The sequence below is a fragment of the Heteronotia binoei genome, chromosome 9 (assembly GCF_032191835.1).
Source record: "Heteronotia binoei isolate CCM8104 ecotype False Entrance Well chromosome 9, APGP_CSIRO_Hbin_v1, whole genome shotgun sequence".
Classification (NCBI taxonomy): domain Eukaryota; kingdom Metazoa; phylum Chordata; class Lepidosauria; order Squamata; family Gekkonidae; genus Heteronotia; species Heteronotia binoei.
In genome coordinates, this window is record NC_083231.1 from 21,759,664 (window position 1) to 21,776,730 (window position 17,067).

Consider the following 17,067-nt stretch of genomic DNA (forward strand, 5'->3'; position numbering starts at 1 on the left):
CTGTTTGGTACAGGCTGGTGAAATCTTCTCCTTTCCCTTTTGCCAGAAGGTTGAAGTAGGCTGGTTCTGAAGACAGTGAGCCCTGATCCAAGGCATCTTCAGTATATTGGCCAAAGGTTCCTGGCACTATAACGAAGATAGAAGGGCTGAAGGCAGTCACAGATGCAGAGTGTCCCTTGGAGTTCCCTGCAAACTGTAAAAAGTATCTTCTTGCTTTTGTAGCTTTTGTTCTCTGGGATCAGTGGGGCAGGCTCATCTACTTCTGGTAGCTTGTTCTTGCATGGTCTTCAAGTGGACACAGTCACACTCGGGCACATTCAACATCAGCTTAACATTCCATAAAACAAAAAGCAGTAAAGAAACACTAACATCAAATATTAGTTAAAAGAAAGCATAATTAAATCTAGCATGGATCATTTTAAAAAGGGATAAATTCTGCAAGTGAACAGTTCAGAACCCCTAGATTTTCACAGTAGGCATTTCCTCTTGCAGAATGGGTGATTTTCCCATGCCTCCCCCCCCCCGCTCCCATGCATCTTCCCCCCACTTTTATCCCCTTGATGTTCTTTGGGATCTGCTCACCCAGGGGGTGCAAGTTTGGGAGAAGCAGCAGAGTTCAGCAAGAATGGGAAGGAAGGAAAATAAGCATTTATGTAGTGTAGCTCAGCTCCAGCTGCATGGGATTCAAACTTAGGAGACTGTGTTTACTTTACTATCTTTTTTGGCAGAGACTTGTCTCTTTTATCCTTTGTGTAACACTACCATTCAAAATATTTAAATACTGAAATAAATTTATACAAAAGTTTCTAGCCCTTATCATTGTGGAAATATGCTTCTACATATTGTTTACAGTTACACAGTTAGCAAACTTCAACAGTCAGGGTTGTCCCTGATTACTTAAAGCATCTTTTGAGGACAGCAATAGGTTCTGTTTTTTTTTTTAATACCATAGACCTTTATTGGCATTGATATAAGGGTACAGTATACTTTAAAAACCAACAATAACACTGTGGGATATAATAAAACCTTAAAAAAACCCAGCAGAAGTTAAATGACATAAAATAGCTGTGGGCTATGCATGAGAAAAAGCCTCTCTGATTTGGATCACAACCTGTAAAAAGCAAGCAACGTGAGTAATAACAAAATTGTGTTTCCCGTGGAGTAAAAAGCGAACCTTGGCATTGACAGAGAGGCCTTGATGGTCAAAGACCAGAGCATCTAGGTATCTTGCTCGTGGACTGCTATAGAAAGGTCAGTCCAGAAGAACATGAGAGACCGTTTCAATGACTCCTTGGCTACAAGGGCATCGTCTAAGATTGCGGGGGATTCTGTGGTATCTTCCGGAGAGGCTGGCCGATGGTAGTGCATTAAATCTGGTTAGCATGAATGCTCTTCTTTGGTGAGGATCAGTTAAAAAGAGGAAATAGGGAGCGAAAAACCCAGGAGTCTGGGATAAACCCAGATAGCTTAGGGAGCAAGTTTTCCGAGCTGCCTCAGTTAGACGTTGCAATTGGATATCTAGTAGTCTGCGTTTAATGGATTGAAATACTGCAGGAGCAGAGGATAGATAAAATGCATCCAAGGAAATTCCTATGGATGTCATTTTCTTTTGGATCAGGGTCAACCATTTGGATGCATGATGGTCCATCAGCATCAAAAAGGTGAAAGAATTCTGATCAGAATTAAATAAAAGGCGCAGCCAAAACTTAAAGGTCAAAACCCAGGCGCGAGTTTCCAGCAGCAACAGTCCAGTTTCCATGCAAATTGCAGCATAAGGAACACAATTGGGTAATCCCAGTATTTTCCTCAAAAAAAGGATTGTAGGCCTTCAGTGGTGTAATCAAAGGCGCTGATCCATATGGGAGCACCATGTAGGAGTTGGGGGCTAGATTTCGCATTAAAAGCTCTTAGGGCCATAGGGACATATCAGTTCCCTTTCAGATAAAAAAAATGGGCAATAGCCAAGGCACTGGTTCTTGCCACTGATAGAGCGCACTTGCGATGGGTTGCCCAGCTCCCATTGTAAGAGAAATTAATCCCCAGATATTTGGTAGTTTTGACCTGGACTGACCATGGGTTTCCCTGGACTGACCATGATTGTTGCTTCCAAGATTTAGAGAAAACTAAAATTTTTGTTTTCCCATAATTCAGGGATAACTCGTTGTTATTGAGATAGGTCATGACTTGGTATAATAGAAGCCTCAATCCAATTTGGGATTCTGTTCTGGTTGGCCCCCTTTCTTTGCTCTCCAGACCTTTTCTCCCCCCCGCCCCCCCACCCCCGTCCATGAGGTGACCAGGTAGTCTGGAATGGGAGATAATTTTGTAGTTTGCCATCTGGATTCTTTTATATTTTCTGTAGTAGTGGTATTTATGTGTTTTATTTTATGGTTTTCTATGTTTTTATCTAGTTTGCTGGGGGTAAAGTGTAGATGACTGGGAAAGGAAATGGCAAACCACCCCATAAAAAGTCTGCCAAGACAATGTGATGTGACATCACCTCATGGGTCAGTAAAGACTTAGTCTTGACTGTCTTTACCTTTATTTTTTATGTTTTTATCAAATGTTGTACATTGCCCAGAACCCTTCATTAGCAGGGATTGGGTGATTCAGAAATTTAATACATAATACAAATAATAATAGGCCCCTGGGCTCAATGAGCCAAACACCCTGCCCCTCACTTGGTTAAGATCACAAATCTTGCACAAACCAGAAACATGGACTTCAGAACAGAGTATGCAGTTGCATGTGAGTTACTGTTGAAAACGTGAACGATCTTATTCGCCGAGGAGAATGAAGAATGTACTCCTCTGTATAGGCAGGCAATTTTTCATAAACTGTTTTTAGATCAATAATGTCTGAGTACTGAATGAGCCCGGGAGGAGAGGTGTGTTTAGATTTTTGTACACCAAATCCATTTTATTCTTCAGTTCATGTTTCAGTCTTCATTTCAGCTTCATAATTTTGATTATTTGTTGCCCATCAATTCTGATGTTCTTTTTAATTTCAAGGAGCATTTCATGGAGGTGATTAGAAACCAAGAATTTTTATTGCTGCCTGCCACTGAAATTGCAAAGCTTTTAGCAAGTGACGACATGAATATTCCAAATGAAGAGACCATTCTGAATGCATTACTCACATGGGTGCGGCACGACTTGGAACAGAGGAAGAAGGATCTCAGTAAACTCCTGGCCTACATCAGGCTGCCACTGCTTGCACCACAGGTACGCTGCTTCCATCTGCTCAGCCATTTAATGACCTGGAAATGTGAATACATTAGGGTGGTACTCTTTACTTGTGTCTCACTAGTGAATTTGCTCTTTGGAAACACCTTTGTCTATGTAGTGGTGGTGGTGAATAGAGTGCCGCCAGTGTTCACAATACTCTTTATAAGCCGAAAAGCATGTCCTTGACCTAACAATCTATAACCATGCATAGCAGGGGTTGCATTTGTTCTCTTGTAAAGAAGTGCTTGTGACTTCGCATTAAGAACAAAGAACAAGAAAAGGGGTGGGGGGAGAAATTCAACCCAAATTTACACTATGTAATGGAGGGTCAAGCTGCCTATACCTCAAGTCATACAATGTACATCATTTATTATAAAACATACACAAATATGAATTTAAGACATAATATCTGAATGCCAGACTGCATAAATCCCAGGACAATATGTGATGATGTGGTAAAGTTTTCTGAGTGCTGTTGAACTGTCTGTCTATAAAATGTTTTTATTGTATTTTATTGTTTTATCATATGTTGTACTCCACCCTGAGCCCTATGGGGAATGGGCGGAATAGAAATATACTAAATAAATAATAAAATTGCCAACCATATACAATTTCACAAATTTGATGGATTTCTAATTACTACCCTGACCACATGCATTTCAGCCCCTAAGGGCCTTCCTCAGTAGTCAAAAAAGATATACAGAGACCCACATACAGGAATGAAATGGTAAAAAAACCAGGCGCTGCTTCTTGTATGATGTGTGGTTACTTAATAAAGTAAATTATATCTCAATAGTCCTGAGGACTTCACCCACACTCAGAATGTTTATCATATGTCAAGCACCGATATTTCTCAATAACCAGTCCTTTGTTTTAAATCAAAAGTAGGTTTATTCTTAGAAACTCAGGAGCTGTACCAAGGACACAAGCCTTAGGAGTAATGACATACAAACAGTTACACAGTTGCTATATAGGATATCATCAAAGGTTACCATACAGATGCATACTTGAGTCACGGGATCAAAGGTTACTAAACAACTATCTATTTTATTACTAAGGAATTTTAGACTATTGGAAACATCAAACATTCTCACACTACTCTGGGAAGAGATAAGGGCTGTCTCTGTGAAACTGTGGGAGAGGCGACCTGAAGGTAACAGCCAGGCAGTAGCATGAACATCCCAGGGCCAGATGGATTTATTACTTGCCCACTGGCCGTAAATAAGGGGAGAGAAATGGAAAGCTGGTGACCTGCTTTCTGTCTAGAAAAATGCAATACAGAAATGAGTGTGCTTGACAAGACCACCAGGCCATGCTGCAGATTACTTCTGAAGCTTCCCTCCATTTCAAAAGTTTACCAGGTAGCAAGGGGAGTTAGAGAGAGATACCCAAAGCTCCCCTGGGTATGTAGAAATAGTTGTATAGTTCTTTGCGTCCAAGCCAAAGGTTTTAATTATGTTTCTGTCAGGATGCATGCAAATGTACCTATAAACTAGGACTCACCATAATTTTTCCTTCCTTGAACTAAGCCTGGCTCGGCCCCTGCCCCCACTCAGTGCATGCGACAGCATCTTGACCAGCGATTTGAATGCTGATTTAGTATTCTTTCTTGTACTTCCTCCCATGCTTCTTCAGGTGAGCTACCTACCACTTCATCTTTCTAACCAACTTAGACAGGGTTGGTGTCAGCCTCTGTACACACCCTGGTCTTTTTAAAAAAGAGGTATCTGTTTCAGCGGGTGGGATGAGCAGTGAAACCCTTTGATCCTCATCTCTGCTATCCCCAGTGGGTGGGTCTGGACTTTCGTTTCTACCTTCCTTCCCTCCACATTCTGCCTAGCTTTATCCTCTGCCAGCAAATAGTAGAAAATTTTTGCCTACACCCCTGTCACCTTGCTCAACTCTTAACTCATGCAAAAAATAGCCATACTTACAAAGAATCAGAAAGCCCACCCTAAATCTCTGGAATAGTGCAGTGATGTGTGGGAAATAGAAATGCTGTGAGTTCCTATTAGGTGGGAACACTGGGAAAGTCTTTTGGTTGGATGAAGTTCTATCATGGACATATCTGCGAGTCACTATCCCATCTTCTGCTATCTTGTGAACAATATTCCCTCTAAGCTGTGGAGTCTTGTGAGCAAAATCTCCTTTATGAGCTATTGACATTAAAGTTGTGAGATACTGCATAAATGTAAACCTTTTTTGCACACTGCTCACCTCGGATTCACATCCCTCTTCACTGCGCAGCGTCTGCTCAGATTTCCCACCATCTGCACCGGAGGAGCAGGAAGAGTCACGGCTTCTGCGTCGCAAACGGAAATCGCTAAAACCCAGTTTCTGTTTGCGATGCAGAAGCCGCGGCTCTTCCTGCTCCTCCGGCGCAGATGGTGGGAAATCTGAGCAGACGCTGCGCAGTGAAGAGGGACGTGACTCTGAGGTGAGCAGTGTGCGAAAACGGTTGTAGTTTGTTCTGGGACCATCGTTTCTCAGCTAAGACCAAAATGTGTGAGCTGGAGGCTAAAAAACTGTGAGGTAGCTCACACTAACTCAGCTTAGATGGAACACTCCTTGTGAAATGGAAACAACATCTGGATCACTTATGTGCTAGAAAACACAGAGAATTAATCACTCTCATTTCCAAATGTAGTTTTCTTATTTGAACTATTTAAAATAACTACATTAAAGAATACAGTCTGAGTTTGATTAGTTCCCATCCAAATGCACATCCCTCGCCTAAATGTAGATTCTTCTTGACCCTACATTCCATCCCTGCATTTAAAAGGGGTGATGGATTCCATTTCCAGTATGTACATGATTGCTGTATATGTGGTTTCATTTTCCAATCTGTAAGGATGATGAAGGCAGGCAGGGCTTTATTTGTAGAAAAAAGCCCAGTAGGAACTTATTTGCATATTAGGCCACACCCCCTGATGTCACCATTGTTTCACACAGGGCTTTTTGTGGGAAAAGCCCAGCAGAAACTCATTTGCATATTAGGCCACACCCCCTGATGCCAAGCCAGCCGGAACTGCATTGCTGTGCGTTCCTGCTCAGAAAAAGCCCTGAAGGTAGGCATGGGTGCACCTGAGACCAAGTTCCCATCTTAGTATACTGACTGTAGTCAGTAAAATGTTGTCTTAATTGGCTCTATGTTAATTGCCTGGCGAGCCCTGATAATATTGGGCAGCATAATGAAGAAAATGTGAAATTTAATTCTAGGTGTTGTATTAGCAAGTGATACTAAGTCAATTTCTTCTGCAAAGTGCTAAACTGGTGTAATCCATAGCATTAGGCAGGCACATTTTGTGTAGTTGGCTTTCTCTAAATGCTTTAGCTTTGCTGCTTATATGCTTATTCTTTTGGATTGTTCCCTAGTTTGTATTTTATTATTTATAAGTATTTTTCACACAAAAATTTGCTCCCCAAGCAACTCCCAGCATATCTTATATAAATTATACTAAATTTCAACACAAATGTTCCTTGGGGAGAGGATTCCTGCTATATAAACATGAAATTCTACATTGATTACAGGTGAATTAATATTGCACTGTTAACAGTATTCCCGACAGAGCCCTTGGCTTTTTATGACTAGAATATTCTTGCTAATAAATTCTTGTTTATCACTTCAGTGCATCTTCCCATCTCCCCTCTAGTTTTTGGCAGATATGGAAAATAATACACTCTTTAGAGATGACATTGAATGCCAGAAACTCATTATGGAAGCAATGAAATACCACTTGTTGCCAGAGAGACGACCCATGTTACAAAGTCCCCGTACAAAGCCTAGAAAGTCTACCGTTGGTGTGTTGTTTGCGGTTGGAGGCATGGATGCAACTAAAGGTATTTATTCTGTTTCACAGCAACAATGGATGGGACATTTTTAGAGAAGCAGGACTTATTTAGAAGCACTTTCATGAGTGAAAAGCCAGCAGCTGGGCAAGCATTTGTCACTAACACATTTCTCTCCCAACAATCCCTAGAGCAATAAAATGTTTACTGGCTTATATTAATGTAAGTGGAAGCAGTAACGTGTGGCTTAAAAAAATCCCTACTTGTAGCATGGGGCAAGAATGAAGTTTTCTGTGATGTGTCTGTGCCAGATTGCAGTGCTAGATTACAGTGTGGGAGCAGAGCTTGCTGTGACTGCTGTTTTAACTCTGTTTTTGCTGGATGGAGAATCCTTTAAAGTAAAGGTAGAAAGGCATCTTGTTTGTAGTTCATGGGGGCGGGGGGGGGGCTGCTTTTTTTTTTAACAAAATGCAGCCATGGAGCTATCATTTAAAGGGAAGGGTTGGTGCTGGAGGGGAGAATAGCATCTTGAAAGTTTTTATTTCCTTTTATTCTCCACTGTTTTTACCTCCATTGTGGGAATCTGCGGGTTATGTGTGGTTCCCCCGCCCAGTAGGAGCAAAAATTTGTTTGGGGTAGTGGTTGCCAGTGAGAAAGCAATATGATGGTAAAGCATTGTACTGTTTGTCTCTTTCACCACTGGGCTTTCCCTTTAAATTGTAGCCTCATGAGCTGTATTTATAGTTACCAGCTCTGGGCTGGGAAATACTTGGAGATTTGGGGATGGAGCTTGAGGAGGGCAGGGTTTGGGGGTGGGAGAGACCTCTGCAGGGTATAATGCCATAGAGTTCATCTTTCATAGTGGCCATTTTCTCCAGGGGAACTGATGTCTGCTGCCTGGAGGTCAGTTGTATTATCAGATCTCCAGCCACCACCTGGAGGTTGGCAACCCCTGGAGCAAAAACTGTTTTACGTTTTGGTTCCATGCTTAATGTATAGCTCTACCCTAATATGGATGGGTACAAGCTGATTTGTCAGTAACAGTATGTTATACGTAATTTATTCGAATTTGGCCTTTTGTAAAATAACAGTTAAAATGTTACAGAAAATGGACAGCTGACATATTCTATATAACTCCATTCCTAAGTGTTCAAACATTTTATGGAGATTAAAGTGAAAAATTCATCACCATTCTGAAACATTAGTATTGCTTTAATAAAGTTTTATTGAAAATACAACAAAGAAAGGTATTTTATAGAATATATGCATATTAGGGGGATGGCAAGGGAGAAGGATTAAGACTAATGGCACTGGTATGAAGTACAATACTCATCATAAACTACTGCTTTAATTATATCGCATGAACACAATACATGAAAGCTTGATAGGCAGTTAAGCTGGTATGATATTTTTTCAAAAGCTGAAAATACTTTAAAAATTTAAGGCAGCATACGCAGTGTTACATTTTTGTTGATAGTTATTCTAAAAACGAGCGCTATATGTAGAACCTACACCAAATATTTAAATCTTGGGACTAATTATTGAAGCATTAATGGAAGAGTTTTTATAGTGGTTGTTTAAGCAGCCTTTTATTCTTTCTTTTAATATGGATTTTAAATGTATCTGGATTTGGAGCACATTTTATTCTGGCTAGTTAGTATTCCATGTTCCTTAAGTGCAGAACTGTTGATAAATGGATTGCAAATGTAAAATCACAGAAACCGAGGTCTTAACTAAGGTGTACAAGCCAGTAGTTGATTTTTTTTCTGTTCCTAAATCATACAATTCATTTTGTACAAGCTTGCTCAAGTAAAATGTTTAGGAAATGCTTACTTAAAACTTACTTGTCTGGTTAGTTGATTGCTATTTAAGTCGATCCTGACAAATTTCAAGAATGTGTTTTGAAATAACATATTCCTAGTAATATTCCTTTGCATGTTAGTGAATATAAAATAAAGATATGATTGGATTGCTCATCACCTTACAATACAGAGCTCAGCTCATTTTTTTTTTTACAATGAACAGTGATAGTAAAGGTGAGTTTTCCACTAATATAATTTCCTGTTACTGTTAAGGCGCAACAAGCATTGAAAAATATGATCTCCGTACAAATATGTGGACCCCTGTAGCAAATATGAATGGGAGGAGATTACAGTTTGGAGTAGCAGTACTGGATGATAAACTGTATGTTGTCGGTGGTAGAGATGGACTGAAAACACTGAATACCGTAGAGTGTTACAACCCCAAAACAAAAACTTGGAGTGTAATGCCACCTATGTCTACTCACCGGCATGGACTTGGTATGTACACTAGTTCTTCTTAGCTTGCTTTTTAAAGTGAGAACTGTGGTATGATCAGTCAAGCAAATCCCTCCTTTTTAAAAGTAATTTGTATTTTTTTGTATTGTTTTGCCATAAGAATGCATTCTGATAACAGAAACTTGTACCAGACAAAAAGAAACCAGTAATCAGCATTAGATATAATTATGATCCAATCTATAGTGAGTAGATTAAAAAAAAAAACAGTGGGGGCATGGAGGTATTGTTTTACAAGCCTGGCAGGAGCCCTAAATTTATCTAAAAGGGGTGCGGGGTCAAGAAAAACTTGAAAATCATAACTGAAGTGTTTGCTTTCATAAGAAAAGTATACTACTAAGATCTCCTGAGGCTACATTGTGAGATCTTGATGACCATTTGGGGGGTTGCTATGCAACCCATAGTCAACTGCTAAAGATTCCAATCCTTAGTTAGTGTCAGTGTGAGGAATGAGAGAAAGAAACAGACAAACTGAAACTGGTGGAAGGAAACAGAAATGTGGGTGGGGCAGAGGTAGGGTCAGAGGCTGCCAGAAGGAGAAACAGTAAAAGGAGGTACGTAGGAGGAAGAGAAAGGAAGGAAACAGCTGCAGGCACTACCAAAAGAAGTCAAAGAGGAAAAGTAAGATGGAGGAGGGATTTCCTCCTTCCCTGTGACTTCTAATCTTTTGTGTCCCCTTCTTTTGCCTTCTGTCTTTCCCAGCATCAGGATCTTCTCTAGTAAGTGCTCCCTTCTTATTTGGTGGCCAAAGTATTTGAACTAGCCCTAACACCCACAAGTGGTGGTCGGTACTCTTCCTAAACACCTGGGTGTGCGGGAAGATGTACAATGACGAGACATAGTTCATTTTTACAAGAGTTCTGGTAAGAAAAGTGATAGCTGACAACAAAAATGCAAGTTCTTGTTGTTCCTTACTTAGGAGCAATATTCAGGAATCTTTTTGGCAGAGCTTTTTTGTCAAAAAAGCCCAGCAGGAACTCATTTGTATATTAGGCCATACCCCCCTAGTGGCTATGTAGAACATGGTCACAGTTCTGTACAACATGAAGAGTTTTCTCCCCATATTAATTAATATAAAAAGTTATTTGAAAGTGAAAATTGTTAAAGTCACTGCTGTCTGTGATTATGAATATTAGTTTCATGTTGAGAAGCCATCTGTGTGTTTTGCTTTAAGGGGTTGCTGTGCTGGAAGGTCCTGTGTATGCTGTAGGAGGGCATGATGGCTGGAGTTACCTGAATACAGTGGAAAGATGGGATCCCCAGGCACGCCAGTGGAACTTTGTGGCTAGTATGTCAACCCCAAGGAGTACAGTAGGTGTGGCAGTACTCAGTGGAAAGTACGTAGAACTTATTAGAGAAATAATTAAATTAATTTTCCTGTAAAGTTTTGCAAAGAATCTGGTAATGTGATGTTGCTTAAAAAAAAAAAAGTGTATACACCTACCAGAACTAGTGGAATGAAGGAGTGCTGTGGATTAGCCGCCCTGAGCCTGCTTGCAGGGAGGGAGGAATAGAAATAAAATTAATTCATTATCTAAAATAATGCTATCTATGCATGTTTTCTGTTAATTTTTCAGTAGGCATCAGAAAATTTGTCATATTAATGTTATTCTTATCACCCTTGGTTCTTCAATAGATTCCGTGTGGTTCTTTGTGATGCAAAATGTCTTGCAAATGTGAAGTACTCAAATCTACAGGTGTATTTTGAGTAGCAAATTTAATAGGTGATAATTTTTAAAAGTTATGGGAACATGACCACTTTTTGATAACATATCAGCTTAAGAAACTGTAAAAAAGAAAAGACGATTTAATTTACATAAGCAAAGGGGGGCAAACAGTATTTTTTGAGAAATGTCTTTTCCTTGAAGTGTCAGAACAACTATTTTAGTAGGAAACCCCACCCTTCGTATGTATTTCTTGTTTTGTAGTATATTCAAATGTTTTTATTTCTCTGATCTTGAGACCTTTTGATTGTTCAGTAATTGTCTGTTTTAAAGATTTAGATACTTTCCATCAGGGTCTGGGATATCAAATAGCAATAAAGCACAACTTTTACACCATAATCAAATAGGAATAGCAGCTTGCTTAAACTGAAAACCTGTAAAAATAGTTGGCAGTTTATTATAAGCTATTGGGGAGGGGAGGAGGGAGAAACCAATCAAACAGCCAAACACAATCAAATGCCTATGTAAATAAGATGATTTAAAAGCAGGGTCTAAAACCAAGCCATAAGGGTGGTGAACAGCTGCATCAAGAAGCCTCCACCACAAAGGCTGTATCTTAAGTAGCCACCACCTTGCTCCCAAAGGAGGGGATACAGACAGATAGGGAACATATGGAATCATAAAGTACTGTGGTCTCAAAATATTTAAGTTTTTAAAGGTGATACCAGCACTTTTAGTTGTCCTTGTAAATGGGTGAACAGAGTAACTTCCTTAGTACTGGAGAAATAAGTTCTTGATAGTAAGCTGTTCAGCTGCTGTATTCTGTGCCAACTGAAGTTTCCGAACAGTTTTCAGAAGCAGCTTCACATAACACTCATTAAAGTCGTCCAATCCAGATGTGACTGGCAAGAATAACCATGTCCAGATCCTGTGGATACAGGAAGAGCTCCAGTTAGCTGAGTTAAGGGTATTAAACACCAGAGAGGAGACCGGAACCTCCATTTGTAGGCACGGGTCCAATAGCATCCCCCAAGTTGTGAACCTGTTTCATCAGAGGAAATGCAACACCGTCTGGAATGTGCAGATACTTTCAACAGAAAAGATTTCTTTCCCAGTCATTGGAATAATAATTTGTAAATAGCTCTTTCAAAACATTAACATAAATCCACCCGTAAATGCTTCTAGCCTCAAACTAAGGGAGCAGAAAAGGACAAATTGCATCACCTAATGAGAGGGAACAGTGACTGACATTCTTATCAGGAAATTCTAGGTATCTAACACCAACAACATCAGACTTAAGAGGAATCCTTTCAGAGAGAGAATCCCAAGAGAGCTTCCTTTGAAGAAAAAAGAACATCAGATTCTCTTGCCCCCAAGAAAGATTCAGTGTGTTAGCCTTCTCATTATTTTTACTCTGCAAGAATAACCCATCTAATTCAGAATCAGCATGAGTCTCCCCTTTCTTTGTATAACTGTATGTGGTTAAAATTACTGCTTAATTAAATTCCTAATGTGTGCCTATAGATTATATGCAGTTGGTGGTCGAGATGGCAGCTCTTGCCTTAAATCAGTGGAATGCTTTGATCCCCATACTAACAAGTGGATGCTCTGTGCGCAAATGTCGAAACGAAGAGGAGGTGTTGGAGTAACCACCTGGAATGGGTTCCTCTATGCTATTGGAGGCCATGATGCTCCAGCTTCACTGACCTCCCGACTGTCTGACTGTGTGGAGAGGTAACAATCCAATAGAGCTTTGAGGTGAAGATGCTGGCTTCAGTTGTCCCAAAAAACCCACACAAAAATGTACAGCATAATCAGGGCCGGCACGTGGAGTCAGCAGGGTAGGCGGTTGCCTGGAGCACTACCCCACCTGGAGGCACCACCAGGCGCCCCCTTACCCACACAAACCGCTCCTCCAAACCTGTCTTGAAGGCAGGATCGGAGGAGCGCCACACAGTGCACTACGCCCTTCAGAGACTTCCAAGGAAGCCTCCAAAGAGCATACTGTTTTAGCGTACTGCGGGGGGAAAGGTGAGGTGTGGCAGCACTCTTGTGTGCTGCCCGTTACTCTCTTGTCCCCCACTCCCACCCTGCATGATGATGTCACTTCCGGTGATGTCATCGTGCCACGCACACGATTTGCACACACACAATGAGTATCAAGGGAGCTTGCAGGAGGGCAAAGCGCAGGGGTCTGCCTCAAGAGCAGAACCCCCTAGTGCCGGCCCTGAGAATATATTTTTTCTTTTAGGACTAAAGTTAGATATATTCGCACTAGATGAAGGATGACTTTCCCATCTCTCCCTTCCACTTCGGCCTACCATCTCCCTCCCCAGTTATGTCCTCTTGTGTAAGCAGACAGCCAGAAGCAAAGTGAGGAAGAGGAACTGATCAGAATTATTCTGTCTTTGCGGTTATGGTTTGTCAGGAGTTTCATCTTCCTTTGTCACTATCAATCAAAGAGGTTAAACTTCCTAAGACAGGTAGTACGCTCCCTCTGCTGGTAAACTCTAGGTGCCAGCCTCCTAAAAGGGTTTAAATAAGCAGGAAATACCGTATTTTTCGGACCATAAGACGCACTTCCCCCCCCCCCCAAAAAAAAGTGGTGGGGGGGAAGTGTGTGCGTCTTATGGTCCGAAGGTACGTACCTTCGGGGGGCGAGGGGGCGATCCGCTGCCTCTTCCTCCGATCCGGCACTTCCCCGGCACCTGCTTGCCTGGCTCCATCTTCTTCAGGCAAGCGTGGGATCGCTCCACGTGGCCCCAGCGCTTCGCAAGCGCTGGCCGCGGAGGGGGCAGCATGCTTCCTACTTCCCTGTGTGCCTGCCTTCAGCTGTGATGTTTAAAGCAAGCGCTGGGATCAGAGGGGGGAGGGGGGGGAGGGAAGCATGCTGCCCCCTCCGTGGCCGGCGCTTGCGAAGCGCTGGGACCATGTGGAGCGATCCCACGCTCGCCTGAAGAAGATGGAGCCAGGCAAGCAGGCGCCGGGGAAGCGCCGGATCGGAGGAAGAGGCAGCGGATCGCCCCCCCCAGGAGGAAGGTGCGTCTTATCCTCCGGTGCATCTAATCGTCTGAAAAAAACGGTAGCTTGAAGGGAGGGGATGGAATGTCCTCAGGCATTTTTTGAGCTTCAAACAACTCTCCCTGGTAGGCCTTCACAGTACTCATATGGAAGTGGCATCTCAATGAACAACAATTACAGGTAACTTCAGCCCTGTTTAACAAATGGAAGGCTAGAGTTATATATATGATTTTGGAGCAATTCAGGGTTTTTTTCTTCCAGATATGACCCCAAAACAGATATGTGGACTGCTGTGGCTTCCATGAGCATTAGCAGAGATGCTGTAGGAGTCTGTCTCCTTGGAGACAAATTATACGCAGTTGGAGGATATGATGGGCAAACATACCTTAACACAGTGGAATCCTATGACCCACAGACAAATGAGTGGACACAGGTATGAAGATCTGGTGCTTTTTGTTGTTGTTGAAGATATATAACCCAGCTATTACTTTGCATGTAAAAATCTCAGTTCCTGGCAACTCAAGTTAAAGTGATCTGAGATAGGAGGACTGGAGAAACGTCGACTGAGGGGTGACAAGAAAGGGGATAGAGAAGGCAGAGAAAGAAATACTTTTTTCCCTTTCTCACAATATGAGAACTCGTGGACGTTCAATGAAACTGCTGAGCAGTCAGGTTAGATGATAAAAGGATAAAAGGAAATCACCCTTTGGGTGATTGACACATGGAATTCACTGCCACAGGAAGTGGCGGCTGCTGCAAGCATAGACAGCTTCAGGAAGGGATTGGATAAACATATGGAACAGAGGTCCATCAGCGGCTATTAGCATAGGGTATTGATGGAACTCTCTGTCTGGGGCAGTGATGCTCTGTATTCTTGGTGCTTGTTGGGGGGCAACAGTGGGAGGGCTTCTAGTGTCCTGGTGCCACTGATGGACCTCCTGATGGTGCCTGGTTTTTTGGCCACTGTGTGACACAGAGTGTTGGACTGGATGGGCCACTGGCCTGATCCAGCATGGCTTCGCTTATGTTCTTATGGCAAAGATCTTTGTCTGAAACCATGGGTAGTCAGTTACAGTCAGGGCAGTTGTACTAACCTTGATGGGACCAGCAGGGTAGCATCATCATTTAAATGCTTGTTCTACAGAAGTCACATCAGCCTTTTTTTAAAATCCAGGCATATGCTATAACACATTCTTCTCAGCTGCCTTTAACTGAGGTTGCCAAAGCAGGTTTCCCTAGTGTTTTCTTTGGCCTGCTTGGGGGTGGGGTCTCTGCCCTGTCTTCATTTACAGAGGGGTTAGGCCGTCTCTCAGATGTCTGTTCCTCTTGGCACAAGCATCTGTATCTTTTTGCTCAGGATTTCCTAAAAGAAATAGAAGAACAAGAATTTAATTTATGTAGTGAAAAGTGCTAGGATCAGTGCCTTCCACGAAGCCACACTTTGTGACCTGGAAACTCTGAGTTGGATTCTATGTAATGAAGCCTGCAGAGCAGGACTTCCTTAGTCTGCAGCCCGTAAGAGCTCCCTCCCCAGTTCTGCTCTTTGGGAGTGAATGGACCCTTTGAAGCAGTATGGTGGCAAAGTGGGAACCTGCATTTGAAGGAGAAAGTGAGTGGAAATTGCCATCCCTTTTTCTGCCAACAGGAATGGCAGTCCTCTAGTGTAACAGCCATTAATCTGGTCAAATGGCAACCTAGGATGCAGCTGTCCTGTCACTTCTGTTTGTGAAGGATAACTGTGTCTACAAATATGCTCTATTCTGTTGACTCACTGTGGGGTTTTGTCCCAAATGATTAAATTATAATCAAATAAGGTACTATGTATCTTCACGAGGCAAAGAGTTTGGTCTTAATATGTTAACTAAAGCTTTTTTTAAGAAAAAGAAATGGACCAACATTATGCACTTTAAAAAAGAATAAGGAGTACAAGCAATATTTCCAGCTGTCTCACAATGCTGGTGACCAAATTTCCAACACTGTGCTCTTGGAAGCATTACTGAAATTAGACTTGAAAGCAACTACTGGCTCACATCAATCTAGCTGGAGGGTATTTTTTGCTCACTTGACTGGAGACCATCTGCTAGGACAAGTACCATCTATCAACATTCTCATGTATTCTAGCAGAACAGGACTAGCTTGTGAAAATGTGCTAGCAGGTGTTGCGATGCTTTGTCTTATAGCAGGTGACATGCAGAATATTTAGTACACATGCAGAATATTCTACTTCACCAGTTCCGGAACAGCTCTGGCACTATAAAAAAGGTCTTCGGGCTGTGCCCAAGTTAAGCAGTATTGTGCACTGGGGGTGGGATTTCTGCAGTTTCACAAAATGCTTTTAAATCTGCAATCAGTCTGTATAATGTATATGTGACTGGCCTGTTTTTGTTTAATCCATACAGGTTGCACCATTATGCCTAGGAAGAGCAGGGGCCTGTGTTGTGACTGTGAAACTCTGATTACCAAGATATCCTTCTCTTCTGTTGACTCGCTGTGGGTTTTTGTCCCAAATTATTAAATTATAATCAAATAAGGTACTGCGTATCTTCACGGGGCAAAGAGTTTGGTCTTAATATGTTAACTAAAGCCTTTTTTTAAAGAAAAAGAAATGGACCAACGTCACGCACTTTAAAAATGAGTAATGCAATGTGTGTACATTTACTTGTAACAGAACATACTGCAGCCAGCTGGATTGTTGTCAAACATCTTCTAATTGAAACACAGAAACTGAAAAAGCGTTTATTAGAACTGATGGCTTCTGGTTCTGAAGGCTCCGAAAAGAGGTTCTGGTTTTTTGTTCAAAGTCTGGGCATAGTCACGTTTACCGTATTTTTCGCACCATAAGACGCACTTTTCCACCCCAAAAAAGTGGGGGGGGAAAGTGGGTGCGTCTTATGGAGCGAAGGTACGTACCTTCCGGGGGGGGGGGGCGATCCGCTGCCTCCGATCCCGGCGCTTCCCCACGCCTGCCTGCCTGGCTCCAGCTTTTTGCAGCAAGCGCTGGGATCGCTCCCTCCGCCCTCCGATCCAAGCACTTGCTTTAAGAATCACAGC

The 17,067-nt window shown here is 42.0% G+C and overlaps 1 protein-coding gene across 1 annotated transcript in view; it reads left to right on the top strand.

Moving 5' to 3' along the window:
* Positions 1 to 16,622, top strand: part of KLHL5 (kelch like family member 5) — a 41,608-nt gene extending 24,986 nt beyond the window's left edge. Inside the window, exons 5-11 of the mRNA XM_060246263.1 lie at positions 3,012 to 3,224; positions 6,881 to 7,067; positions 9,092 to 9,316; positions 10,506 to 10,668; positions 12,520 to 12,729; positions 14,278 to 14,449; positions 16,416 to 16,622. Of these exons, the coding sequence (XP_060102246.1) occupies positions 3,012 to 3,224; positions 6,881 to 7,067; positions 9,092 to 9,316; positions 10,506 to 10,668; positions 12,520 to 12,729; positions 14,278 to 14,449; positions 16,416 to 16,472 (1,227 nt within the window). The 3' untranslated portion in view covers positions 16,473 to 16,622. The remainder of the gene's footprint in view (positions 1 to 3,011; positions 3,225 to 6,880; positions 7,068 to 9,091; positions 9,317 to 10,505; positions 10,669 to 12,519; positions 12,730 to 14,277; positions 14,450 to 16,415) is intronic.
* Positions 16,623 to 17,067: the final 445 nt, after the last annotated feature.